The sequence below is a fragment of the Vespa velutina genome, chromosome 2 (genome assembly GCF_912470025.1).
Source record: "Vespa velutina chromosome 2, iVesVel2.1, whole genome shotgun sequence".
NCBI lineage: Eukaryota > Metazoa > Arthropoda > Insecta > Hymenoptera > Vespidae > Vespa > Vespa velutina.
The window spans coordinates 6,951,781-6,973,978 of NC_062189.1; the positions used below are offsets into that span (position 1 = coordinate 6,951,781).

A 22,198-nucleotide genomic window follows, 5' to 3' on the forward strand; every position below is an offset into this window, starting at 1 on the left:
AAGCACAAATAGGAATAATTGTTGAAAGTTAAATTGAATATTAATACAGAAAGGAATAAATGTTGTAATTGTTACTAATAACCGTGCATCACTTAGGTCCACTATCGAGGCGAACACGTTCCACTTACGATGAACGGTTAATCCTCCCCTGTAGCCATGGGGCATCGTCAAACATTGTTATCGGGGTCTAATTGACAAGCCGTGTTTCACAACTTTGCGAACTTCACGTCAAATTTGTTATTGTATTAGACAACGATGGTTATTTTTCCCCGTACGAATCTTCTTCAATTTGTCCAAATAATATACTGAACGATACGACAATGAAAATATTTTAGGGATATTGATTTTATAAATACTTCATCAAATATTTTCTTTCGATAACAATATATCTTTATATCTCTATCTAAATATCATATTTTACATTATAGATATTATATTTTTCATTCGAACGTATCAACGCAATTATCTATTGGGAATTAAAATAATTAAAACTTTTTTTTTATCTTCTTTGTCTTTTAATGATCGAATAATTAATAGAACATAACGGACGTGTCATGTAATCGTAACTACATGAGTCGACTGCTGAATGTACGATAATCGATAATACCTCGTTATAGCGATACGGTTTAATCTCGATTCTCAGGATTCTCGAGAGATTCAATACAAGGCCTCGTCTTTAAGATCTCGCGCTGTGGTTAGAAGGGATCGATACTATATCGAATTTAAACGACGTTAGTTGAAACGGGAGTTTCACGAAACAACGTGAATTCTCTTATCCGAAGTTTGATAGAGTTTAGAATCGAATAATATCTTCGATGAAGTTTTAAAGGTAAAAAGGAATCATTCTGCTAAAGGACACATGTCCGTGTGACGCGAGTATTTATATTACTTTGTCTACGACAGAGAAAAGTAAAAATCAAGATTCACTTACCGATCCTTTCCTACCAGGAAAACTGAAAAATACATCGGGCCCATTTCGTTGCGGCATTTGACGAAGTACATTCAAGAGTTTCGCCGAATGTCGCGGCTGTAAAACGAAAATATAATTTTATAAAACTGTAGGAGACACCATAAAAAAGAAAAGAAAAATATATGTCTTTGACGAAATACTATGATTTCCTTTTTTTTTTTTTTTTTTTTTTTTTTTTTTTTTTTTTTTTACAAAAGACACTTTCAATTAATTTTACTTTAAAAGTCTTAATTAAAATTTTTAATAATTTACCCATTTCCCTTTAACCGCTTTCATGGCACCGAAGAGAAGTTTTAGCTCCTTTACGGTGATACTGTAGCTCGCTAATACTCCGAGCATATCGATCAATAAATCTGCAAAAGAAGGTTAAGAAATTAAAAAATTTTATTAAGATATACGCGACATTATTAACCGCATAAAATCTCTTGCGTTATAAAATCTAATATCTAAATCGTAATACTACGCGTTATATTTCAATGTCATTTGCGAGTCATAAAGAAAATTTGCGTAATATTTATAGAATGAAGAAAAAGCATCTAATTTACCTGCAACAACAGTCTCCGCTCGCGATAATCGATGCAGCACGTGTTCTATAAGACTTACATCTGTACATGCCTGTAAATTCCGAACGCTTTTCCTTAAAATCGCAATAAATACGCTCCATATTTCGGCCTGAAACATAAAATACGAAATATCTATTAAAATGTAAGAATCTACGAAATTCATAATAACAATTTGAGGTAATTAATATAAGCGTTTATATTTTTTCTTTTTCTTCTTTTATTTTTTTCTTCAATATGGATAAAATATTTTTTAAAGTAATTATCGTCCGCCTATAACACTTCTTTTTCACTTCGGCGGTTTGCATTCTCAATTAAATCTGATTTAACCTTCATGAAAATAACATCATGATTATCCAACGCAGCTGGGAATTCCCAATGCAATTTGCACGATCCCAATTCGAATTGCGTATCTTCTGTTCCAAACATACAATCCGGGCCTATCGACAGTTCGTAGAGAAAAAGGAAACAATCAGAATAAAGATTGGAAGGAATGCATAGTACCGATTAAAATGGGAAAGGCCGTGGTGTAATTATCCCCGAAATTACCGAACTACTAAAATATTTCACTGCAGCGAAGCTAATCCAACGAATTTGCATACAACGAAGCCAATCTCGATCGATATTCGATACAAACATTGTCCCTGAATATTACGTTGCGGTATGCTTTTAACGATATTGGTGTATTGCAATCGTTATTGTGCATGCACTCTTGCGCACAGCTTTCGTTTATTTATAATAAATAAATATAAATATTTGTACATTTACTATTTTATAAATCGATTATTAAAAATATGTCAATTTTATCTAAGGACGATTATTTACGATAATAAAGAATATTATAGGACAAGTTAACTTTATATACGTCAATGTAGAATCAGTGCCAACTGAAATTACATGTAACACTCTAACGGCTCTAGCTCTTTACGATGAAGTGAGCTCAATTAACGTGTAAATGGGGTATCTAGTATTAATGAAATCTCGAAGGATTAGTAAACATACGCGACCCTTCTCGTAGATTCAATATTAGTATTTGCGGATACACACGGTCTCTTTACACACGGAAACCTGGACCTGGCCAATAATTTCATTTGACTTCCGCAAAAACAGTAGCATTAAGGCGTGTTCTTAATGATCCTTTCTTTGTTTCTTTTATCCCTTTTTTTTTTTTTTTTTAGTTAACTTCTTTGTCATTGTCTCGATCGCTTCACGTGCTAAAAGTTCCACAGAAAATAAGAAATTGAAATAGTTTACTTCGTATTTAAAATTATAACGATAAGATAAAAATGATGTTTTAATAAAGGAATATTAAATAATTAACAATATGGTTTATCCATAGATTTCGATAACATAAACGCCTTGGTATACTTGATATTATTGCGGTAGTATCACTGCCAGTTGTTTGATCTAACTTCGAAACATGTTCATTCTTTAAAAGATAAACCAAAAGCGATTTTGTGGTTTTCCCATGGGCTTGTTTCCTTTTCATTCTTCCTATCTCTTTCTCTCTCTCTCTCTCTCTCCCTCTCTCTCTCTCTCTTTCTTTCTCTCTCTCACTTTCTCTCTTTTTCTCTCTATTTCTTTTCACTTGTTTCAAGATTTGTAAAATCGGACTCTTGGTAAATACATATCAGTCTAATCCTTTATAATACCGCCTATTATATTCTACCTAAGCTCTTTAAAACTCGAATGAATAGTTTAACTACTGTATTATTTGCGATAAGTAAAATCCTTCCATTGGTACATAGTTATTGTTCTATCAAATTTTAGTCATAATTCAAATATTACAAGTGGAATAAAATAAAAGAAAGAAAAGATATATAAATAAATAAATAAATAAATAAATAAATATATATATATATAAGGTATAAAAATAGGATACAGTTAATCCTCCAAAAATTTTTATTGTGTATAGAAAAAAAATTATTTTTATACATGCACACACACACACACACATATGTATACGGAGTTCTTTCAAAAATTTTAATTATGACAATTTATATATTATATATAACTAAATGAAATATTAATAAACGAGTCATCATTATTTAAACATTCCCAACTATAGATCGATTGTCCATAATTTTCTCACGTATGCAACTTATAATGCAGAATTTTTCGAAGAATTATCTTTTCGAAGACGGTTCAATTTTTATTTCTTCCTCTACTTTTTTTTTTTGCCTTTTCCTTCGGTTGATCGACTCACGACCATCTCACATTCCGCATCGTGCATTAAAACGCACTTTTGGAGGTGGCTCTCGTTCAATGGCTACCCATTTTTCAACGAGCGTATCACGCTAAAAGCCAGCAACGACAACGGCAATGCCACACGGCTTTTAAAAGCCTGATTGCGACATTGAAGAGGGACATTCTTCAAACTTGCCTCAACGTTACTTTTGTTACTTTTGTTGTAGTTGTTGCAGGTAGTACCAGCTCTGGTCTCGATGGTTCTCCCGCCCACCCACTTTCGTGACTTATTCTTCCTCGAATGCTGTACAGTGAAACGTATACAATGTCCTCAAATCAGTCGTCAGCAGTGTTTCTTTTCCCGAAATTATCCGAAAAAAAATAAAAACACATTTTTTACTTTAATTCACGACAATACGCGTGCAAAATATATGTATGTAGGTACGAACGTACGTAACGATAGTAATATTTCACTCAAGTAATAATTTTCTTTAGAGGAATCCCACAATTTCACGTGGCAACAACGGAGAACCTAGTTCTTTCATAATAAATCCACTCACTACTGTCATCTAAGCGCATTGTTGAAACGTACAATGAACCGAGCACGAATACTGTTTCCCCCATGCATATTTTTTGCATCATAAAATACCTCCTACCAACATACGTTGTAAACTTTTTTTATCGTCTGTTCTAAAAATAATCACAACTTTTGTAATAAAAGATATACTAATAAAAAATGTGCTAATAAAAACATTCCGAACATATGATTTGAATAATCTGTAAAAGTAAATGAAAATTCGAAGACGAATTTTAATCGAGGGAGAGAAAAATTTTGATTTGCATATGTTATATTTATAAATTTATTTAAAATTATTTCCTAACTTACAACTTCTTTAGATTCCAAATTTGATCGCTATGATAATTAAGACATCGAAGCGTACTTTTCGATTGTATATATATGCGCCGAATTATTCTATTTGTTTGATAAATCAAAGATTTTTGACGAATTTGCGAAATGAAACGAATTCCTTTGGAATATGTCCACTCACGCGTAAGAGAGAGGAAGAGAGAGAGAGAGAGAGAGAGAGAGAGAGAAAGAGTGAACGTTGATTAAATTTCAAGTAATTTCCGTTGGAAAAAGTCGTTCACGTTGGATCTTCACTTAATTGCTAATTACAAAAGCGATTAGTTATACGGTGCATATTTAATTACCACGAGTTTCATTGGTACACCACTTCCACTCTTTCTCTCTCTCTTTCTCTCTCTTTCTCTCTCTTTCTCTCTTTCTTTCTTTACACTCACATCACTCCAACAAATTTAAATCAAATTAAAAATTTTTTAAAAAATCCTAAATGACGTCATCGCAGTACTGTACAAATTTTAACAATATATTCTCTCTAAAAAATTGCAAACGAAATTATTCCAATAATAAAGAGTAGCAAAAAGTTGATTAATTACGACATTACATTACAATTAATTCTGCGAATATATATATATATATTGCATTAAAATGAAATTCAAAAGAAATTAATATTCGAAATAATAGAACGAACAATTAACGTCCATAATTTATTTTTAACAGAAATCAGAGAAAAGTTTACACCTGTTCAATACATATGTATATATATATATATATATATATATATATATATATATATATATATATATATATATACAGTGTAACATTATCATATTTTTGGAAGAATAAAAGAAAGAAGAAGAGGAAAGACGATAAACGAGGTTAAACAAAGAACTAGATATAATCTCGTTACAAAGTAAGTATTAATTAATTCCTTATAAAATCAGAATGGTCCTTCGCTTGAAGACAATGACTACGAACGAAGGACGATTATAACGACAACGAAGACTATGTTCCAGTTTTCGTATCTGATACCGTTCCAAGATCTCCATTTCGATCTCGATGCACGATTCTTCTCTCGCTAGCTTCGTCAGACTCATATTCCGTGCACGATCAACGATGACTCCTTCGGAATTAAATTACAGATTACGTAATAACACAAAGGAACTTGCACCTTTGGATATTCTCGAATATCCGAGCTTAGGTATTTCGTCGATACTTAGCTGTTAAACTCAAACAAACCTCAAAGTCTGAATAATTGATGTTTCTCCTCACGGAGCAATTTCTATTATATCGATCTTCATCGTTGATTGATCGATATAGATATATAATATCTATCGTGAAATATAACGTAAGGTACATAAATATTTTCAATAAATGTTATCTTCTATTCGACGATGATATATGCCAAATAATATCTCTAAATGTAATCTTTATTCTAATAAGATTAAAAATTAAGTAAATGCTCAGCGTAATAACACGAGTTCTATACATCAACTATATTTAATTTAACTCGGAACATTTAGGATTTGAAATAGTTTAATTCTACTGAGCTTTGCGGAGATACGGATCATTTCTCAACCGTGTAACGACGTAAGCTGCTTACGAAACAGCAGGGTTAAAGGTTTTAACTCAATCGGATAGATCGCTACCAAATATTCCCTTTGGGCGATTCCATCTCAAAAGCCTGCCTAATTCAAAATACGTAGGTATGTATATATGCGTATTTTCAAATGAGAAATCCTGTTAATTTTGTACGATGGTTGAAATTAAAGAAAAGAAAAAAAAAAGAAAAAAACAAAAAAAATGACCAATAGTTTTAATTGCGACAGATATAAATATTTACAAATTATCGAGCAATTATTATGATTATTTTTTTTAATGATTATTTTTTTTTTATTTTTTCCGTCACGATTTCGATATCTAATATCCGATTATATTTCCAAGACTATACACAAAAACCATATTTCATATACTTCCTTCATCTACTACAGGATTAAAGGGTCTTAAAGGCGTACTACGTGCGACGATATTATGTACCCAGAGTTGCTGTTACATGAAATAAGTAAGTACAAACAAGTAAGATGCTTGCCGTTAGCAGATGGCACAACTAGAATGTATGGGTGTTTAGGATGAAAAGAGAGAGGAGAGAGAGAGAGAGAGAGAGAGAGAGAGAGAGAGACTCAAAACTCATTTCATAGGATGCAATGAATGGAGCAGAGGATTGCGTAAAGGATCGTTATTTTATGGAAATAATAAAGACCTTTATGTCCATAAGTGGAAATGAAAAAGAGGATGAAGGATGAAGAGAAAGAAAGAAAAACACAAAATAAGAAGAAAAAAATAAAATTACTCTAGTTTGAATATATTTACTTTTTTTTTCTTTTTTTTTTTTTTTTTAAGGATAAAAGAACGGAAAGTAAAAGAAAAGAGATAACTAAAAAGGACCAAAAGGAGGAACTGATTTTGAGGAACGAACTAACAATAAACGCTAGAACTTTTATACTTTTATTCTACGTTTTAAGCCGTACCAGTGAGGATTTTTAAAACTTTTCTTTTAATCAACTTTTTTTTTTTTTTTTTTTAACTTTAAATTGACTTCAATTGAATCCGCGGCTATCATGAATTAATTGTGTGTGTATTCGACCTAGGCCAATTGAAAAGTGAAAAATGGTTTGTTTCGTCGATATCGAAACTATTGCAATATTTCGATCAAGAGTGTTTTTTTTTTTTTTATTTTTATTTTATTTTCACTTTTCAAACAAGATCTATAGTTTATCAATTTTCGTTCAAATGGGACGATAAGATACCCAAAAGTTTGTCTTGAGAATCACCTTTTGTTATTTTCTTTCCGTTAAGTTTAATTATAAAGAAAAAAAACAAAAACAAAAAAAGATCCTAATTAGTTATCAACTTGAGTAACAATGAGAAAGTATGTATGTGTAGTTACTTATACTTTCACATCTACGATCGTTATTTATTAAGCATAATCACGTACATGCACTTTTATTAACTCTAAAATGTACAGCAAAAGCCTCGAATTTGTCGAACAAGAAAGTTTTAGAACGGAACAACGGAGAGGAGAGCTTTCTTCCTTTTTTCTTTTTTTTTTCTTTTTTCTTCTTTTTTTTTTTTTTGACGTTTCAGACAACGATGCTTTAAAATTACGAGCTTGTGATCTTTCTCGAGTTTCGACTTTAACGCTAATTAATTTGAAAAGTTCCTTTCCTTCTGACTTCGTCTTTGTTCTCTCTTTCTCTCCCTCTCTCTCTCTCTCTCTCTCACTCACTTCCCTTTCTTTTCACTTTATGCAGTGGATATTTGCACGATGGACGAATATCCACGAAGGAACACAGATTTTTTTCTTAATTCCTTTCTATCTTTTCCTCTATAGCTTTCTCTATAGCTCTCGTTCATCCGGTTACGTTTGCTTTTCCTCCAACAGAGGAATTCGAGTACTTGCGCGCTTCTTTTTTTCTTTCACTTCTTTCTTTTTGTTCCTTTTCCTTTTCCCTTGATCCACGAATATAGTTGTCTCTTCGTCGACCGGTCGGTCTTTTATGATAGAAAATTCATCTAATGACGCTACTTTACGTTGTGCGGAAGAATGGTTCCTTTCTTTGTACATTTCTTTTTTCTTTTTCTTTTCCTCTTCCTTCTCTCTCTCTCTCTCTCTCTCTCTCTCTCTCTCTCTCTTTTTCTCTTCATCCGTCATTCCTTCCTTTTCTCATTCTTTTTCTTTATCTTCTTCTTTCATTCTTTGATATTACTAAAGTAATTACCTGAGTGTTCTGCGATACGTGAAATCACTCTTTTACACAAATACGTTATTTCTACTTTGAAATGTTATATTTTTGTTAACAACAAAATTTTGGTGAAAAAGAAATAAAGTAAAGAAAAAGGAAAAAAAAAAAAATACGAAAAGACAGTAATGAACATAAATGAATTTTATATAGAATGAGGTATGAATCAAAATGAATTAGTTTTTTAGAAGTTAATAAATACATATCTACAGAAAGAGAGAGTGAGAGACAGAGAGAGAGAGAGAGAGAGAGAGAGAGAGAGAGAGAGAGAGAGAGAGAGAGAGAGAGAGAGAGAGAGAGAGGGAGAGAGAGAGAGAGAGAGAAAGAGAGTAAATTTCGAATAATAGAGTTTACTACGAAACATTCGTAAATGTTAAAATTCCATCGGAAAATAATTATTTCTACCAATTTATCCTACGATAAGAGAAGTAAAAACAATATATTTCGTGATAAAGTACAAGTGCTTTTTCGATAATTACTACACTGTATATCTATTTCTTTTTGTTTATATCTTTATCTCTCCCATTCGTTAATACACATTTCACGATACAATTATTTATAGGATTTAATTGTTTGACTGTTTCATTAGCAAAGGCAACGTTAATAAATATTCGCACCACCCCTTTTCCGTCATGCAACAGTGAATTCTCGCAAAAAGTATATATATATACGTATGTAGAGAGAAACTACGTATGGCAGTTTGTAATTGAGAAAAATTAATATATTTAGCTTTATATAATCTTCTTCGTAATACCTTCCTTGAAAAGAAATCAGCGATAAAAGAACGAAACAATATTTCTACCTTAACAAATATTAAATCTTACAATTATCTGAGTTACGTTGAAAAAAAGAATAAAAATGAGTTGGATATATCGGAACGTTAAATTACAATTAATATCCTTATTATATAAGGAAGAAAAAGTGCGGTCGTAAAGAACTATCTTTTTTGTAAAACTATTATATATCGTTAGGATTAATACAATGTTTCATTTTCGTCACTTTTTTTCCGAGCTTATTTAGAAAGATTCTTTTGACGTGCTGAATTTTTCTTCGTTTTGTTTTTTTTTTTTTTTTTCTTTTTCTTTCTTCACAACTTCTTTAATATTACAATTATCGTCATTGTGAAAATAAATTTCCAAATGAAAAAGAAATGAAAACATATAGGATACATATATAGCGGTAATATAGTATAGATATGAATAAGATTTGAGATATTATCGTTAATATGTATTTACAATGAAATTTTAGCAATGAAATTGAATGAAACTTTTATTCTTACGAATGGACTCCCAGGATGTTGCCGGTGCTTCAGTAGGAAGCAAAGGAAAACAACACGAGATCACTTCAACTCCTTTCCTCAACTGTTTATCTTTCACGAATATTTAATCTTCCAAATATAAATCAACATTTACAAAGTACCTGAATGGGAACGTCTTGCAACTAACTTTGCTTTTGTCAATTTACCTTTTCCTCATTTTCTTCTAATTTTCTTTACAAATTGATTCAAAACTCGAAGAATCATAACTGATTGATAAAGATAAAATAATCATAAATATGAAGAAGACGAAGATAGATGGACATAATTTTTCATGAAGCATAATATTTATCATACTATTAATCATATACATATTCGAACAAAATTAAAAAAACGTTTTTTTATATATTCTTCCTTTTTTACATTTAAAGGAGAAATAAATTGTGCATTGAAAATATTATACGCTCTATCTTTTTCTCTTTCTTTTTCACTTTTATTTTTTTCTATTTTTCTTTTTTTTTCATTACGTATATATATATATATATATATATATATATATATATATATATAAATGTATATATGATCCTCAAAAATGTTCCTGTTCTTTTTTTTTATCCACTCGTTCATTCATTCGTCCATCTATCTCTACATCCCACTCGCATTCTCTCAGCTTTCCTCCGTAATTCACTCAACGGGTAACAATACCTCGTCACTCTTCAATTTGTCCACAGACCAAGTATACATGTTCACACGTTCATATGGATACGTATATAAACGTATGTGGTAGTATCGACGCATTCAATGACGTCGCGCGCTGTTGATTCCATCGTACACAGGCGATTCGATGCCTGTGACTGTTGAATCCTAATCAATATGTTTACGTAATCATGTAGGTCGGCCGTTGAAGCATGAAATTTCCTAGAATATACATATTTCGCAAAGACGATCGAACATTGGTTACGTTGAATTGAATTGTACTTTTCTTTCTTTCTTTCCTTCTTCTTTTTCTTTTTTTTTTTTTCTTATTTTTTTCTACACAACATATCGATCCTTTTAGATAAAATTCGATTTGATAAAATGTTTCGAAAAAATTCTTTCGTATTAGAATTTAAATGGCAATGTTTATAAATGTAATAAATTAATCAGTCAATTTAAATAATTAATATTAATTATGAACAATTTTCTTCGCGATTACATTTGAGAAAAATAAAATTAACTTGATTGATGTCGCTTACTTGAGATGGAGTGAAAAAAAGAGAGAGAGAGAGAGAGAGAGAGAGAGAGAGAGACGATGAAAGAAGAGAAAAGGTTCCTTTGAAAGTTCATCGGATGATGTTACCACGGAATCTTCGGAAGTTCGAAAAGTTAATTCCGTAATGCGATTCCGTACGACTCTGTACTTTCTCTAATAAATTTGGAATAAATTAGAAAGCAAGCTTTATGAGAGAGAGAGAGAGAGAGAGAGAGAGAGAGAGAGAAAGAGAGAGAGAGTTCCCTGTTGTCAACAAGAAGAGTCACCGTCGTGGTTGCACGCTCTTTCCTTTTGACTGAGGAGTTTGAAATTACTTGTCGCCAAGATTCAAAGGTGATTTTCTTGGGAATTTTCACCAAGTAATCTCAAAATATCGCGCGTGCGAATTATTCGAGAAACCGAGGATTACTTTTCTCTTATGAAAATTTCCGAAGAACGTAAATATACCATCGTCGAGGTCGTCGAAGTTTGCGAATCCCTTTTGTTATTTTCATCCTGATATATCTCGTTTGAAACGAATACGATGGATTTTTATCGAAATGAAAAATTCTTATACGAGATGAAAAATACATTCAAGAAGACACAAAAGAAAATCAAAATAATATGTACGATACTCGAAATTTCTTGACACGAGTAAAAATAGTTTTCCCTCGGATGGAATGGTCAAGCGAATGTTGCAGATATATATATATATATATATATATATATATATATATATATATATATATATATATATAAATCGACAAATTGAAGTTTGGAAAATTCTTTTTCAAATAAAATCTCGAAAGATTACTATCCAAGAGCTTCGAATGCAAGAACAATACTTCAAGAGAATTCTTCAACCGTATCGATAGATATTATTTGTTGTACAAAATTTTTTTCCTTGTAATTTAATAATCAACAAAGAAAATCGTAATAATACTTCCTTTCTCTCGTTACGTTTCTTGCCATCACTTTGGAAATCTTTTTGTTACATTTCAACAGACTTTTGAGTTGTCCGTAATACATGAGTTAAACTTGGTCCGTAAAACTTGATATAAGAATATTAACGAACGAAGAGATCCGTGAAAATACGAAGAATCTCTTCTGAAAGATGTATATTTCCAGTTTTATTATTATGACGCCGCTATATATATATTACAAGTTCTCAACAAGATCGTAGAAAGTTCGTCTCTCTCTCTCTCTCTCTTTCTCCGTCTCTGTCCCTTTGCTTTTCATGCGCAAATTCTATCTCATCTCGAATTTTAAGTGAATCCTTAACGAGTGTAGTAAAATGTAAAATTTTAACGAGGTGGTAAGATATATTAAAGATTACTCTTCTAAAAGTACTACTAACTAATCGTGCCAGTTATCTTTTTATTGAACAATTATTATTAAAACGACGATACTTACAGTTTCAAAATAAAATAATAAATTTTTACAATATTAATACATTCATTTGAACTATGAACTTCTTTTAATTTGTTTCTATGTATTCTTGATTTTCTCTTTCTCATATAATCTCAAATCTCATTAACGAATTCATCAAAATCACGCGTCCTCGACTCATCGATTCATTTCCAGGTAAAGGACGTTCCTTCCTAGTTTCGTATTTGCCAATTCCAAGCGTAGAACAATGGAACTACGCTTGCTATGTCGCCCGCTAACGTTCCGCAATTATCCCTCGCGAATCGGATTCTTCGATGGTGTGGTATCCAACATAGTCTCTAAATCAGTATCTCTTAATCTTCCTTGAAGCTTAAATCTATTGTTAAACTAACGCTTTTCCCGATACTATTACGAATTTTTATCTAATTAAACATTAATCTTGATTGCATTTAATGAATGAATTTAATAAAAAACAATCAATTATCTATAATTATGCGTAATTTGATATCACAAAATTTCAAAGAGAACAAGATTAAAGCTAATAGAACTAATTGTCTGTTTTGCGAATTACCCGTACAGACACGTTAAAATAACAACAAAAATAAAATACAGAAAAAGAATTAAATACAGAGGTGACATTGTCCGACTATCTATTTTTCAATAGATATTTATTTGATTTTAATTATTAAATCAATTTTTATTACTATATTATTAACGTATAAAATATAATTACATGATATTTACTGAAAATCGTAATAAATATAATGATATATATAATTTTGTGTGTGTGCATAAAAATAAATTCAATAAATAGAATAAATTTTAACGGATACATTATCATTAATTCCACTTGTAAGCTTACAAAATACCATAAAATTTTCTCGCAAATTGCACTTTATCGAGTTTCAAAAATGTTTCGTAGTTTTTGGAAGGTTGAGAAAATAAATCTCTGTGCGTTAAAACGTTGAAAAGAAGTAGGAAAGAATCACTGATGGTAAAATGTAACAATATTTATATGACTGGTCGGGGATCAGGATGGAATTTATGACTAGTCGAGTCAAAAAAATATGTTATTCACCCTCCCTCCCTCCCTCCCTCCCTCCTTCTCCCTCTCTCTCTCTCTCTCTCTCTCTCTCTCTCTCTCTCTCAAACACTCCATCTAATTTTCTCTCTTAGCTCATTTTCCTTTTCAATGCTTCCCACGTTACATTGTGATTGCTGTACGAAGTGCGCATCAAAATGCAATTTAAATCCTATCTGGAGACATACCAATGTCGTTCGAGTCTTTCAATCTTCGTAAATTGAAATTCGCTAACCTTATCAACGAGAACCGCTGAACCTTGCCGTGGATCATGAGAAAATTTTCAAATTTTATGTATGTCTTTCTTTATCTTTTCTATTTCTTTTTTATTTCTAAGTACGAAAAAGCATTATTCGAAATGATCCTTGTGAATAGAAATAGAAACGCAAATAGAAATACGAAATGACATAACTACATACGTATGTATGTAGATACGTAAGATCCCATCGTAATTAAATTCATTTATACTTAATTATTATTACCTAAATCGATAAAAATGTATTCTAAATATATGAAATAAAAGGTGCGAATAATTGTGATATTTGTTGTTAGTATATAAAATTGATAAGAATAAATTAAAAATCACCTCGAAGTTCTGATTAAATATTCTTTTTGTTTGATCTTACTTGCACGATGCTTGAAGCTCACACAAAGACTGATTGAGAAGTGAAAGCAGTTCTGTTAGAGAACCTTGACAGAAGGACAAATATCTGTTTACAAGCGCTCCAGTTTAAACAAGGTTCTGATGTCGAGTTTGTTTCTTGTATACCAGAGAGTTTTAAAGTACTTATTTGTATGTGTATATGTAAACACATACAATCGTTAAAGAATATCATCGATATACCCTATGATACAATTTTAATTTCGTCGGACTGTTTATTTTTGTTATAGATTATAGATATGTATATGTATGTATGTACGTATGTACTATGAATTACGAATGGTATACATAATATAAGTACATACTATTTACTTTATTGCCGACCATAACTTTTGTTGAATGATTATATTTTATTTCGTTTTGTTCTTAACTTACTTTTCTTTATCTTTTTTTCTACTTCTTTTTCATTTTATCAATACCAAAAATGCGTATAAATACGTAATAAATTATTAAATATCAAATGAGAATTTGAATTTTCCATGCGAATTAATTTACATCTCTCGGATATATATAAAATTTGTAAAAATAAAATAAAACCCGTTGAAACTGGTAATAGATTTTATTTTAATGGTTGAATGAGCGCAATGTAACACTCGAACGTATATACGTGTGTGATATTTGAGTGAAGAAAACCCGCTTACAGTATGCAAAAGCGGATTATATCAACTATTTTTGATACTGCGTGAATGTATATAACTATAATATATTATACGTAATATTTACGAAATAGTATATATATATATATATATATATATATATATATATATATATATATATATATATATACGTATATGCATGAATTATATAAAATTACATAGACAAAGTTACTTAACGATAACGAAAGAAAATTCAAAGGTAACGAATATTCGATTTATCTATGAATAAGGCAAATCTTACAATTACTTGTTATAGTAGCATATAAAAGTAGAAGATAACTCGAACGAAAATGTAAATGTCTTCCATTCTATCTACCGTAATCACGTACTATCTATGTATATAAGTTTGTTGAAAAGAAATAGACAGAAAGGAGAATAACACGGGAGAAATGAAGGAGAAACGAGAAAGGTACGCGTGATTTAAGTTAATGGAGCCACTTCGACGACGATTCGAATCTGCTATAGTCATGAAAGTCTCAGATTCAGACTTCGAAACTTTTCTTTCGATTTTTCCAAAGGGAGAGACAATATTGGAAAGACAAAGAAGAAAACTTGACTTCTCTCTCTTTCTCTCTCTCTCTCTCTCTCTCTCTCTCTCTCTCTCTCTTTCTCTCTTTTTCTTTGATTTTTTATCTCTCTTGCGATCATAGAACTTGTTAACGTTAAAATGAAAACTCGATTGTCATCGTCATATCCTTTTCTTATTTTCGAACTCCGCCTACTCGTTTCGTACCTATGTTATCCTTTTCTACATGACGTCAATTTATTTATCTTCCCTCCCACACACTCTTATTCCGTGTCTCTTTTTTTCTCCGCACGATGGAATCCGTAGCTTTCTCTCACGTGGAAAGCATAGAAAAAGGATGCGGGCAATTCTCGTTTCTCTCTCAGGAGAGAGAAACGGAAGAAAGAAAAATCTTTTTCATTCTCAGCGAGTGCGTGCCGTCATGAAGAACATCTATCCGAGCGTAGATTTTATGGCGGATACTTCTACTGGGATTGAGAAAGATCGAACGATCCTATAAATACTTTCTTCCTCTTCGATGATCTTTCACCGGAAGCTCGAGCTGAAACTCGGAAATGTATCCTCTTCAAGATATCAACCATTTTTTTTATAAAGCCGAAAGAAAAACGAAAGATAAAAAGATCACGTTTTCTTCCTTCTGGAAAGGAAAAAGAAAAGAAAAGAAAAAAAATAAATAAAAAAGAAAAAAAAAAAAAACAGTTTGCTCCAATCAAAAATAACCGAGTGTATGTGTGATCATTTTCGATTTTTCAACTACGTCTGGATCTACATCTCGATCTTTATTTAAAAGAGCGACAGCGACACGTAAAAGATAAATTTATATGTTGCATAACTCGAAATTGCAAATGGAGAAAAAAAAAAAAAGTAGAAGAAGAAGGAACGAACGTAAGCACATTTTGAAATGTTAATAATATACCAAACGTAGTACGTATAGTGTATATCCGTATACGTAGTTAAGGTACATAGGTAAAGCATAGTAGTCTGTTCACGAAGCTGGCTTTTCAAATTATAGTCAATAAAATTACGTGGAAAGCTTGGCTACGAGGTAAATTTCGTATGTTGAGTACCACCGACAACTGTGGTTATTAACTTTAAAATATATGAAAATTACTATATCTTTTCTTTTTGTTTTTTTTTTTTTTTTGTTTCTCTTACGATCATTTCGAAAATGAAGCACAACGAAATAACGACATATCTGTTTAATAATAATAAAGTTCTCAGTTGATTGTTTTAGAGTATTTATTTTCGATGTCGAAATAATCCACCACTAAGGGAAAATCGCTCTTGGAGCTGCGAAAGCCCGAACTTGTAAATTCTTTTTTTTTTTTTTTTTTTTTTTTTTTTTTCTTTTCATTCTCTCTCTCTTTCTCAGCGAAACTATCGATTATTTAAAATCCTCTCGCGATTATGTATTATTATTTTCTTTTCCTCGAAGCTTTTTCTCTTCTTCGATTTGCATTACTCAAGAAGCTAATAAATAAATACATTCTTAATTAATTACTTTGTTCTCTTAAGAGAATTCAATCATTTAAAATTGTTGCTCCGTTGTTGGAATATGAATCATTTCAATTTGTTTAATTTTACAAATGAATCATTAATATTTGATATATTTATAAAATATTGTAAAAAAAAAGTATTGATCGAACGAAATCAATTCGAAAGATTAACGAAACTACATTTTGTATTATTTTTAGATTTATCTATATATGAATTTGGTATTCGTCAGATATATTTACAAAGAATATATCTGGCTTTAATCGTCAAAGGTAACACCGTACCTGTCTGATCATGAATCGTGATAAAAAACACAAACGAATGGTTTGCTCTCTATAAAAGTGATCGGACGTATATAGATATCTACCACCAATCCATCTGTATGGAGGCCTGTATATATATATATCCATACGATATCCCGTTGCAAGAGTACAACTTTTTTATCGATTGATACGTGTTAATAATATTTAGATAGAGCGTACATTTTTGTATCATCGTTTTAATGGAATGAGATTAAAATCGATGCAATCATTCGAACAGCAGCTGATTTTTTTTCCAGATATATTAAAAATTATTTTACGATGAAATCCAATAGAGAGATCCTATAATTATTGAAATATAATCGACTTCAGTGAATTTCATCTTACCCTCTCTTTTTTTCTCTCTATTTCTTTATATATATATCACGTCATCTTTCTCTGCAATAAGAGTTGAAAAAATTTTTCAAATCGAATAAAACACAATGGTACGAAGAGTTATATAATGTTACAATAGGATTTGAAATAGTTATACTTGCAAAGTGAAGGAAATCGAAGGTACCTTCGAGAGATGAGACGAGTTCCAAAAAATGAAATAAAAGATGGAAGAGTAGTATAAATGGAAGGGTAGTTACCTTTGACGATGAAATAAAAAAAAAAAAAAAAAAAAAAAAAAAGAAAAAAAATAAGAACGTAGAGAAAGACAAAATGTCATAAACGATCAACGTGTATTATGTACCTATAACCAAAGAACTATATATACAATGGTCGTGATGATAATAAACGATAAAAATATGCCAAAGTTTGCTCTTCTTTCCTTTTTTTCTTTTTTTGTTCATTTGCAAATTTTAAACGATTTGTTTTCTTAGAGCTTAACGACATAATCATATACTTTTTATTTTTCTCATAAAAGACGAGAATAATTGACGTAAAAATCATTATCAAGGCTGATGTAGGATTTAGAATGAACGGATTGCCTCGCTCATTAGCGTTACACGCGTAAAAACTAAAACGATATTCTAAAAGAAACCCTTTCGGTCCTCTACGCGCTAGCGTGTTCGCAGACTGGAACATTGTTCTTCCGACGACAAAAACGTTTTGTTTTCCAGCTGGTCCCTTTCGTTAACGAGAACAAAATGAGTACGGGAAAACATAGGAAAAAGGGAAAAATGTAGAATGAGGGTTACGACTTCCGAATGGATTCTTTTCATTCCGAAAATCTACGAAAGACCTTCGAGAGAATTACGGGGAAGGAGAAGGAAAGAAAAGAAAGAGATAGACAGACAGACAGAAAGAAAGAGAGAGAGAGAGAAAGAGAGAGAGAAAAAGAGATGGAGAGAGAGAGAAAGAAAGAGAGAAAGAGGAATGAGACAAAAAACAAAACAAATTTTTAACGATAAAAATATGTTCGTTCTCATCCGAAGATTTACGAATTTTCAATAAGAAAAAAAAAAAAAAAACAAAAATATAATAACAGACGAGAAAATAGAATTTTGTTAAAAGAAAAAGAAATTAAATTTTACTTAAATGGAATATACGTACATAAATTTATACTAATTTATATGCATAGTTACGTGAGTGCGTATTTACGTGTGTATATTTATATAATACGCACGTAAAAAAAAAAAAAAAAATAAAAAAATGGGAGAAAAAAATTGGAGGAAAGGGAAAGAAAAGTTTTGCGTAGGAAGAAAATTTTCTTTCCCTTCGTAAGCTTTGAGCTCGAAAGCACGTAGCTTTCTTCTAACTCGGACGTTAGAAAGTATTAAACTTTGTTCTTCACTTTTTCCCATACAAGTCAACTCTTTCCCTTCTTCTTAGTTTCTTCTAAGCCGGTTCCTTTCTTATCCACGCGTTAACCTCACGCTCAAAAGCTTTCAACTCCCACGTTCCATCAATTCCTGTCTAATATTTTTTTCATTTCTTTATTTCTTTCCTTTTTTTTTCTTGTTTTCTCTTTTTTTTCTCTCTTTTTCTTCCTTTGTCTCTTAATAATGATTATAACGTTTGTTCAATTTTAAATCCACATTAATCGAATCCAGATTAAGTTGGCATTTTCCAGTTTGCAAAGTTGTCAAACGAGAGAGACTACTCGAATTGCACATTGATCATATAATAATCATAGAATATATGATATTTGCATATATCAAATTCCTCAGTTATTTATCTTTCGTGTGACATGTTGTTACTAACTCGTGCCATATCGTATTTTCTGATATTAATGATCAGAGATGAAATATATGTATGAATTTGTGTTATGTAGAGTTAATTTATTTAGATCGCTGTTTCGTAAATCTTTTCTTTTTTCCTTTTTTCTTTTTTTTTTTTTTTTCTTTTTTTCTTTTTATTTTTATCGAACAAAAGTAGCCAAAACAAGTTAATGAAAAATCAATATAAAGCGACAATAGGATACTTTTCTAATAAATTTTTCAAGATACAGATAATTTTTATATTTTCATTCTAATATCAGACTAATCTTCCGACTAAAAGTTCCATGAAGTCATTGTGAACGTTAGCGTTTAAAATAAATTCACTGGTTGGCAATAACATCAGCAAGTAATTTCTTCGAATGAAAATGTCGTTTTGCGGCGACAAATAAAAGATCTTAAAGGACATTTAATAATTCTTTCGACTACGACTGAACTAATAGCTTCTCTTGTAAAATGAGAAAGAAAGTCAAATGGAAAATGAGAAAAAAAAAAAAGCTTGATTTGCATTGAAGACGATCTTGCGTTTACTTTGATGCTCAGAATTGACGACTTACGTTAATGGCCCAAAAGAAATCACATAGGAATTTAAAAAGCGTCGCAATAGAGATGAAAGATATACATAAAATGAAACTCGTAATTGTTTACTTTGTAGCCATTTTTATCATTCAGAGGAATAAAATAAAATGATTCATTACATCTTTATAAATATTACATTTCATGGTGATTCGAGTAAACGATTACATTTTACATTCTTTTTGAGAATAATACATTTCAAAATATATTTTACGTTTTCAATTATCAACTATGGTAAATCATCATTAATTCTATATTAAACGTGTACGCGATTTTATTTATCGAATTGTTAACGTTTCAACGTTTCTGATCAAATTGAAAAATATTTTCAACGATATAAAACGAACGAAACGAACAAACGAACTTTCATGCAATACTTAAGAACGTGCCAGTGATAACTCAGAGCTTGCTTTAATATAAGGGAGTGGGTGAAGGGAGGGGAGGGAGGGAAAGAACATTTTCAAGCCCTATTTTTATTTATTCTCAGGCGAGTGTCGATAGAAACTGGTGTTTGAAAATCGATGACCTATATGGCAAGCAAGTCTTATTCAGAACGTTTACTATGAAGCCATTCCATTTCCACTTACGATACGCATGCTTTGTCCATTCACCATTCGTATTTCTAAATGTCGGATGTTGTTTCAAGATCTGTAATACATTCTTAAAAGAAATATTCATAAATGTAAGAAAGTATTTTCCTCAAGGATCCTTTTACATTTTAGAAGAACTTAACAAAGCATTATCCAGATAAAAAACAAAAGGAAAAAAAGAAAAAAAGAAAATTATTTGATTCTATGCTTAAAACATTAAAATAAGAATAGAAAGTAGGAAGTAAGTTGAAGAAAACAATTTTATGGATAGAACGATCTATTCCCATTTTTTTTTTTTTTTTTTATTTAACGGTAAAAACATTTGAAAGGATCGGACCTACGACTACGAATCTCGCTTCTTTAATAATAAATGCATCTCGGTAGAGGACTTACTTCGCATACCAAAAACCTTTGAATATTTTAAGTTAACGTTGCACGCGAGCGAGCGGGCGTGCGAGAAAGACGCAGAAACGTGCCATGAAAGATGCATAAACGCACGTTCGATCTTCCATAAGATGCTGTGTCTCGTGCTCGTATTACGTGCTCGCTAAATGTAAGCACGATTTTTGAAAAAATATAAACATTTCGTAGCGCCCGTCTATATTTACGTATTTGATGACGTGAATATTTGAAGAAGGAAAGAAAATAATAAAAAAAAAAAAAAAAAAAAAGAAAAAAAAAAGAAAAAGAAAAAAGAACTAAGGAGAAAAAAGATTTCGTGTCACGAACGTCAATAAAGGACACGACTGTTCGAGACGGGAGCTCTTTAATAACTTCTCACGAAATGCCGAGCATACTTTTGATGGAATTACTTCGAAACTCGCGACGAAAGAGCGGAATTTTAAATAAATAAGTTTCCAAGCGGATCTGGACCAGAAGGTAGACGCTGCCTTTGTCATAGATTCGTCGCAAAGTACTCCTTCTACTGCAGAAATTTTTATTTCCTGATTTAGTGCTTTTCATTCGGTATAGACGAAGATGGAAAATATATATATCTATATGTATATATATATATATATATATATATATATATATATATCGTGCGACGATTTTCATCCCCGTGAAATCAGATTAGATTTCTTTATTCTGAAAATATCTGAAAAGGATATCTAAAAAAAAAAAAAAGAAAGAAAGGAAAAAAATATTTTGACCTTTATAAATCTCAAAAAAAGAAAAAAAAAAAAAAAAAAAAAGAAAAATTTTTTTCGTCGTTTATAATACTCTCATACTAACATTTTTTTTTTTTCTTCTGATATCGAATGTCGATAAATATTATCCGTTAAGAATTATCTAAAGTGTGACGAAATGCTCAAAGGATAAACTTATTTTACGACGTTGTTTTTTTAGGACTATTGTACGTAGATAGATACGATAGAAGGTCAGACCGTAAGCCGTTATATCTTTCAAATTGCCTGCTGGTTTTCCACCCACCTTTCTTGGACCTTTTAAAAAGAGAAGAAAAACGATACACACACACACAAGCGCTCACGTGTATATCCTTTGTATATGTATATATGTATATACATGTACCTATATGTGTCGTCAACCTTTTCCTTTTTTTACTCTCTCTCCATCTATTTCTATCCTCCTCAGACTTTCCTAGTCGAAGCTTTGGAAATTTCTAAAGAGAACCCATCTTCACAAGTAAAGAGGGAGAGAGAGAGAGAGAGAGAGAGAGAGAGAGAGAGAGAGAGAGAGAGAGGGAGGGAGGGAGAGATAAATAGATAGAGGAGAAACAGATATCTTTCGTTCAAGCGCGTTCAAATTTAGCGGGGATTTATGGAGATGAAGCCAAATAAGATTGAGCTCGATTCGAAGCACGTTGACGGATATTTGGTATTTTCGCGAAGCTCGAATTTTCTCTCCGTTCTTACCTTTTTCCTTCTTCTGTTACTT

General features: G+C 31.1%; 1 protein-coding gene across 15 annotated transcripts in view; it reads right to left on the reverse strand.

Annotated features, from left to right (window-relative positions):
• Positions 1–22,198, reverse strand: part of LOC124957662 (neurobeachin) — a 193,427-nt gene that overhangs the window by 87,020 nt on the left and 84,209 nt on the right. For all 15 annotated transcript variants that reach the window (XM_047514766.1, XM_047514765.1, XM_047514761.1 and 12 more), the window contains exons 3-5: positions 1,516–1,642; positions 1,223–1,323; positions 932–1,027 (exon numbers count right to left, since the gene is read on the reverse strand). In XM_047514766.1, the coding sequence (XP_047370722.1) occupies positions 932–1,027; positions 1,223–1,323; positions 1,516–1,642 (324 nt within the window). The remainder of the gene's footprint in view (positions 1–931; positions 1,028–1,222; positions 1,324–1,515; positions 1,643–22,198) is intronic.